Consider the following 8,360-nt stretch of genomic DNA (forward strand, 5'->3'; position numbering starts at 1 on the left):
CATTGTGAACTATGAGGATGATAGTGTAGAATTTAAAAGGGACAGACAATTTGGTGGAATGGGTGGACAGGTGGCAGGTGAAGTTCAACGCAGAGAAATATGAAGCGGTTCATTTTGAGGCAGAGAAAGAGAGAGAATTGTCACAGAATCACAGAATTGTTACAGTGTAGAAGGAGGCCACTTGGCCCATCGTGTCTGCACCAGCTCTATAAATGAGCAATTCACCTCGTGCCATCCTCCCGCCTTCTCCCCTTAACCCTGCACATTCTTCCTTTTCAGATAACAGTCTAATTCTGGAGAGACAATATTAAATAACTCTAAAGGGGGCACAGGAGCAGAGAGACCTAGGTGCATACGTCCATACGCCATTGAAGGTGGCAGGACAGGTTGAGAGAGCAGTTAATAAAGCATACAGTATCCTGGGCTTTATTAATAGGGACATAGAGTACAAGAGCAAGGAGGTTATTTTGAATTTGCATAAGTCCCTAGTTCATCCTCAGTCAGTGTATTGCATCCAGTTCTGGGCACCACACGTTAGGAAGGATGTGAAGGCATTAGAGAGGGTGCAGAAAAGATTCACCAGAATGGTTCCAGGTATAGGACCTTCAGTTTGGAGATACATTGGAGAATTTGGGGCTGTTTTCCTCAGAGAAAAAGGGGTTGAGAGGAGATTTGATAGAGGTTTTCAAAATCATGAGAGGTCTGGACAGAGTAGATAGGGAGAAACTGTCCCCACTCCTGAAAGGATCAAGAATGACAGGGCACAGATTTAAAGTAATTAGTAAAAGAAGCAATAATGATATGAGGAGAATCATTTTTATGCAGTGAGTGGTTAGGGCTTGGATTGCATTGCCTGAGAGTGTGGTGGAGGCAGGTTCAACTGAAGCTTTCAAAAGGGAGTCAGACAGTTATCTGAAAAGGAAGAATGTGCAGGGTTATGGGGAGAAGGCAGGAGAATGGCACTAGATGAGTTGCTCATTCCGAGAGCCAGTGCAAACATGATGGGCCGAATGGCCTCCTTCTGTGCTTTAACAATTCTGTGATTATCTCTCTCTCTCGCTCGTTTTTCTCTGTCTCTCATTTTCTCTCTCTGCCCCTCTCTCTCTCTCTCTCTCTCACATGCTGCAGTTGTAGACCAAGCGCAGATTTTTACCATTCGATATGGTATTCCCGCTGATGCATTTGGTCGGCTTTAGGTTTAAAGGGGCCTCAAATGGAGACCTGCCGCTCAGACGTATGCAGACTCGCTAGATTGGGTCCTCCCCTGGGCACTGAAATATGGCGGGACCTTCTTCCTGATCTCGAACGTGGACTTCCTCTTGGCTTGTACTCCTCTGACCGCTGCCTTGATCTTCCTCCAGCCCAGGTGGTTGAGCTCAGCTAGGTTGAGAACCACGCAGACTCCACTGACGGCGAACATGAAAACCAGGAAGATTGTCTTTTCCGTTGGTCTGGACACGTAGCACTCCACCTCCTTGACGCAAGGATACCTGTCGCACTCAAAGATCGCAGGAACATTGAACCCATAGAGAAAGTATTGTCCCATCAAGAAGCCAATCTCCAAGGCATTCCTGAAGACCACTTGGATAACGTAAAATCTCGATATGCCCTCTTGATGTTTCATCTTCATGTTTTTGTTACTGATCCATGCAGAAAGGTTAGACACCTTCTTGCTCTCTACGTGGTCTGGTTCCGGTGCCTTTACAGTTCCCTCTGGGACCTGGCCCAGAATCCCATTGACGAAACTGCATCTCGGCTTCTTGTCCTCCTTCTGTTCCAGGGACATCCTGGTGAAATCCCGATCCAGAAGTGGGTAGAGCATGGAGAAACGCTTTTCCTTCTGTTTGGACAACTGGTGCACGGAGTACGTGATGAAGCAGAGGCTTGGAGTGCACACCAGGATGATCTGGAAGACCCAGTATCTGATGTGAGAGATGGGGAAAGCCCGATCATAACAGGCCTGGTTACAGCCCGGCTGAAGAGTGTTGCACATGAACATGGCCTGCTCGTCTTCGTAGACTGTCTCCCCGACGATGGCAACGATTAAAATTCGGAAGATCACCACCACCGTGAGGAGGATTCTGAAAATAAGACAAGAAGTTACTTCGGCAGATCTTACAAATATTGCTGAGAAAAGAGACATGCTGTCAAAGCTTGTCATCTCGCACTCATCAGGACAGATGTAAGAATGCCAAATTTTAAAGGCAGCAACAATTTATACTTCACGAGAAAAGGGTGCTGATTGGTTGGCAAGTCGACTCTGATTGGTGGAGGGGTTGCCATAGAAAATGCGCCAGGGAACTATTGTACCCCCCCCATGCTTTTGTTTAATTCAGGCGCAATGCCTGGACATGTTCCTTTTGCCTGCAGAGGACAGGTCCCTGTGTATGAATATACGTAGCTTCTAGCACGTGTTAGTGAGCCACACTGTGAGCCTGACTGATAATCTTAAAATGGTCATTAGCGTAATTCTGAGCACATTTGGGATTGTTCAGCAAGTGCTGTTCAATCTTGTAAAGCTTACAAGAGAGCACAAGCACATTAACCCTGCAAGCCACAGGGTCACACGTCACAACACTTCTAAAGTATTTTATCGGTCATATTGCACTTTGGGACAATTTGAAAGGTGCTAAATAAATGCAAGCCTTTATAAAACCACACCCAGCCAAATCGCACATTTTGTTATGAAAGTAGTTCAATAGCCATGTTACTTTCCAAGCATATAAACATATCATCATTTTTTAAAAATTATTTCATGGAATGTGGGCATAATCAACAAAGCCAACATTTGCTGCTCAATCCCAAATGATTGCAAATGCTTGCTGAGGGCAGTTAAGATTCAACCACATGGCTGTGGGTCTGGAGTCACATGTGGGCCAGACCAGGTAAGGTTGGCAAATTTCCCTCCCTAAAGGGACATTAGTGAACCAGATGAGTTTTTACGACAATTGTTTAATGGTCACCATTACTGGGACTTGATGGGCCGAATGGCCTAATTTCTGCTCCTATGTTTTATGGACTAGCTTTCAATTCCAGATTTTATTAATTGAATTTTACTATGGTGGGATTTGAACCCATGCCCCAGGTCATTAGCCTGGATCTCTGTTCCAGTGACATTGCTACTATGCCACCATTGCCCTATACCAAATTACATTACATAGGATCAGACAGTGCAGAAGGAGATTATTTGGACAACTGTTCCTGTGCTAGCTCTTTGAAAATACTCCCCCATTGCCCTGAATGCTTTTCCTTTTCCAAGTATTTATCCATTTGAAAGTGACTTTTTAGGCACTACATTCCAGATCACAACAACTTGCTGCGTAAAAATGTTTCTTCTCTCCCCCTCTGGCATTTTTGCCGATTATCTTAAATCCGTGTCCTCTGATTGCGGACTCCCTATTACCAGTGGAAGCAATTGTTCATTAAAAGCAAATCAGTTAGGAACTTGAGCTACCTTTAAGGAGAGCAACGGCTGACGATTTCTTGGGAGTTCTTTGCGCAGGGGTTTTCCAGATACAGGGCTGTGCATGTGGTTCCGTCTGATTGATGTTTGCAAATGAAGCATGTGCTTAATTATTGGGCATGTTAAAAGACGATGGTGAAAATGCACTTATGTGACTCCTTCGACAGCACCTTCCAAACCCGCGACTTCTACCACCTAGAAGGACAAGGGCAGCAGGCACATGAGGACACCACCACCTGCAAATTTCCCTCCCAGCCCCACACCATCCTGACGTGGAAATATATCGGACGTTCCTTCACTGTCGCTGGGTCAAAATCCTGGAACGCCCTCCCTAACAGCACTGTGGGTGTACCTACACCGCATGGACTGCAGCGGTTCAAGAAGGCAGCTCACCACCACCTTCTCAAGGGGCAATTAGGGATGGGCAGCACATGCTGGTCTAGCCAGTGACGTTCACACCATACAAATAAATAACAACAAAAAAAAACGAGAGTAAGGACAGGGTCAAACTCAGCTGCGGTAGCCTGCATCATGATTAAATAACACGCTAACAATCACATATGAAGAATGAGGACAGTGTAGAGAATGCCTGATGCCCCAGGCATCAGCGCCTTCTGGTTGGGAACAGAAGGGAGGGTGGTAGGGAAAATGAACACAGTTAAGTAACATCTTGGAAATCAACCAACCAGAAAACTGGCTGCTGTGCTTTAATTTTAAATCACTGACCCACAAGTCTTTCTTCAGTCCATTTCATTCACCTCACAGAATGTACAGCTCTGACTGTTTGATTTCACACAGTCCCAATAATGCTCTTTGGCTAATTTCTGTCAACAGAAGTTGCCCTAACCTCTGATTATGACCAACATGTGTCCTCACATGTTCCATTATAATAATTACATGGGTATTAGCCCTTGCTCAGTGGGTGTCACCTGAGTCAGAAGGCTGAGGGGCCCAAGTCCCACTCCAGAGACTTGAGTGTTAATAAAATCCGAACCGGTTGGTGAAGTCAAAAGCAAGACACAGAGCTTTTCTTTACTGAGAGAGTTTATTGACTTTGTTCAGCCTCATAGCTCTCCTCATACCCAGTGTCCCAGTTTTCCCCTATTTATACGTGCTCAAAGTACTTAATTAAACAATGTCCTTCACCCATATATCCTAACAATATAATTAACGTAACATTAACATTGAGCATCACAGTTGAGACTGACACTTCCCAGTACAGTATTGAGGGATTGCTGCGCTGTCCAAAGTGCCAGCTGTCAGATGAGACATTAAACCGAGGTTCTGTCTTCCTTCTCCAGTGGACATAAAAGTTCCCATGGCATTATTTTGTAGAAGACCAGGGGGGGGTTCTCCCTGGTGTCCTGGCCAATATTTATCCCTCAACCAGCATCACTAAAAGCAGATACTCTGATCAATTTCACATTGCTGTTTGAGGGGGCTGACTGTGTGCAAATTGGCTGCCATGGGATCTTTTACATCTACCTGAGAGGGCAGGCAGAGCCTCAGTATGACATCTCACCTGAACGACAGGAACTCTGACAGTGTGGTACTCCCTGAGTACTGCACTGGAGTGTCAGCCTTGAGCTTGTGCTCAAGCCTCTAGAGCGGGACTTGAACCCGGTAGCGAGGGTGCTACCAACTGAGCCAGGGCTGGTGCACAGAATTGACAGAAATGGGTCACAGCCACCATCCCCTCCGTCTCATCGTCCTCCACCATTCCTCCTCGTTATTTTAAAGGAAGCATCAACAAGGTATAAACAATAGCAGACAGTAATCAGTAATCTTCTGTTATATATTTTTTCATGGGACGTGGGCATCACTGGCATTTGTTGCCCATCCCTAATTGCCCTTGTGCTGAGTGTCTTGCTAGGCTATTTCAGAGGGGCAGTTAAGAGTCAATCACGTTGCTGTGGGTCTGGAGTTACCAGACCAGGTAAAAACGGCAGACTTCCTTCCTTAAAGGACATTAGTGAACCAGATGGGTTTTTACAACAATCGATGGTAGTTTCATGGTCACCACTACTGAGACTAGCTTTCAATTCCAGATTTATTAATTGAATTTAAATTTCTCCAGTATACCCCCAGAGCATTAGGATGGGCCTCTGGGTTACTACTGCAGCCACAGTACCAATACGCCACCGTCTCCCCTTGATTCTAATTCCTGAATTGTATTCACCATTTTGGTGTGTAAACAGCGATTTAATGAATTAAATGGAACCCAATTTGATTTAATATTTAGGTGAAGATTATTAAGCCCCTAAATTACCACTTGTAAATTCATCAGATGGGTGTGGATCAAAGGACAAGGGCACATACACTCACTGTCACACACACACCCTCTCTCTCACTCACACACCCAGACTCACTCACATTCACTGTCACACACACAGCCCCTTACTCACACACCCAGACTCACTCACACTCACTGTCACACACACACCTCCTCTCTCGCTCACACACAGAGACTCACTCACACTCACTGTCACACACACACCCTCTCTCTCACTCACAGACCCAGACTCACTCACACTCACTGTCACACACACACCCTCTCTCTCACTCACACACCCAGACTCACTGTCACACACACACCCCCTCTCTCACTCACACACCCAGACTCACTCACACTCACTGTCACACACACACCCCCTCTCTCACTCACACACACAGACTCACTCATACTCACTGTCACACACACACACCCCCTCTCTCACTCACACCCAGACTCACTCGCACTCACTGTCACACACACACCCCCTCTCTCACTCACACACACAGACTCACTCTCACACACTGTCACACACACACCCCCTCTCTCACTCACACACACAGACTCACTCACACTCACTCTCACTCTCTCATGTAGCGGTAATGTCCCAGGACCAGAACTCCAGAGGACCAGGCTAATTCACTGGGGACAAGAGTTCAAATCCCACCACAGCAGCTGGTAGAATTTAAATTCAATTAATAAATCTGGAATATAAAGCTAGTCTCAGGTGATGGTGACCATAAAACTATCATCGATTGTTGTAAAAACCCATCTGGTTCACCAATGCCCCTTTGGGGAAGGAAATCTGCCGTCCTTACCCAGTCTGGCCTACATGTGACCCCAGACCCACAGCAATGTGGTTGACTCTTAACTGTCCTCTGTAATAACCTAGCAAGCCACTCAGTTCAAGGGCAATTAGGGATGGGCAACAAATGCTGTCCTTGCCAGTGATGCCTGCATCCCATTGAAAGAATAAAGAAAGAAAAGCACACACAGACAATTTTTGTAAAATTTGCTAAATTCTCCATATAATGAAAAAAAACCCCTCACATTTCAATAGATGCAAAGGAATCCAGGAGTGAATTTAAGGCTTTTTTTTAATTTAAATGCATGAATAAATCTTACAGATACTGGAAAGACTGCAGCTAGGGTTTTCCCAGCAGATTCTCTGTGGCGTTTACCCCCCCAACAGGTGAACAGGTACATCCGCCCTCCCCCCAAAACCTCACCTTCCAATCATCGTGGAGTGTTGCTGGACCGCAGTCTCCAGGAGCCTCTCCAAGATTGTCCACTCCCCCATGGCCGGGCGAACTCCTAAAAGGCACAGGTCAGAGAAGAAGGGATGATTAAGGAGTTGTCAGACCACCAACTCCAACCCCACCCCACCCCACCTCACCTCACCCCACCCTTTTCCTGATCTCTGGTTTCCAAGATCCTGATCTGTGGTTTCCAAGATCCTGATCTGTGGTTTCCAAGATCCTGACCTCTGGTTTCCAAGGTCCTGATCTGTGGTTTCCTAGATCCTGATCTCTGGTTTCCAAGATCCTGATCTCTGGTTTCCAAGATCCTGACCTCTGGTTTCCAAGATCCTGATCTGTGGTTTCCAAGATCCTGACCTCTGGTTTCCAAGATCCGGATCTGTGGTTTCCAAGGTCCTGATCTCTGGTTTCCAAGCTCCTGATCCACAACTGAAGGGGTGGAGGGGCAGGTAAGGGGCAGTGAGAGGGTCTTCACGAAGCGACCACCTCTTCTGCAGAGCTGTGTCCTTGTCCACTCGCCCTCCAAAGCCATTGGACTCCACGCCGTGAACAGAGTAACTTTAATCCGATTCAGAATCACTCGCAAAAAAAAAGGGGGAATTTTAATTCCCTGATTTTTTTTTTAGAGAATAATAATAATAATAATAATAACCTTTGCCTAAATGGATTCCAATCGCCAGCATCCGATGACTCAGGGAAGCTTGACCACAACCAACCATTTAAATCCCCTCGTCTTTGAGCTGGAGTTAACACAAGAGGGTCTCACTCTCTCTCTGTCTCTGTCTCTCTCTCTGTCTCTGTCCAGCCTCTTGCTGAATGAAACTACACTGAATTAAAGGTTGGCGTCCTTACCCTTCATTGCAAAGCCCCAAAGGCTTGATTTTCTAACCTTAATTAACTGCGATGGCTTTCTCTCCCCTGACTTTTTTTTGAAGCCAACCCACCCTCGCCATCTGTGCGCGCACAGAACCCGGGCTTGCATTGACCTAGCGCCTTCCGCGGCCTCCCGTGGGAGGGGCGGGGGGCACATTTCCCGCTCCAGCCCGAGGGCAGGAGGCAGCCAGTCGGGAGCACAGCAAGATCCCAGGCCACAGGCACGCGGGCAACCAGCGGAGGACCCGGCTGAGGGGGACCGGTCGATCCGAGGGAACCCCCACGTCGGAGGAGGCCGTTCGGCCCATCCGTGTCCAGGCTGGCTCTCCTGAGGAGCAATTCACGTCCTTGCCTCTTCCACACATTCCTTTCTTTTCAGATATTTGCACTGCGTGGGATGTATATAAAAAAAAAGGTCACAGCACACAAGGAGGCCACTCTGCCCATCCTGTCTGTGCTAGCCCAAAAACAAGCCCCCCACCCCCGCCCCCCC

At 46.9% G+C, this 8,360-nt stretch overlaps 1 protein-coding gene across 1 annotated transcript; it reads right to left on the minus strand.

The window, feature by feature from the left end:
• Window positions 1-1,228: 1,228 nt before the first annotated feature.
• LOC144671486 (gap junction delta-2 protein-like) lies at window positions 1,229-7,043 on the minus strand. Its single transcript, XM_078533429.1, has 2 exons — window positions 6,965-7,043; window positions 1,229-2,081 (listed from the first exon to the last, which is right to left on the minus strand). Exons 1-2 carry the CDS (start codon window positions 7,033-7,035, stop codon window positions 1,229-1,231), a joined length of 924 nt encoding a protein of 307 aa, XP_078389555.1. The 5' UTR covers window positions 7,036-7,043.
• Window positions 7,044-8,360: the final 1,317 nt, after the last annotated feature.

The sequence above is a fragment of the Cetorhinus maximus genome, chromosome 32 (assembly GCF_964194155.1).
Source record: "Cetorhinus maximus chromosome 32, sCetMax3.hap1.1, whole genome shotgun sequence".
In the NCBI taxonomy this organism is placed as follows: domain Eukaryota; kingdom Metazoa; phylum Chordata; class Chondrichthyes; order Lamniformes; family Cetorhinidae; genus Cetorhinus; species Cetorhinus maximus.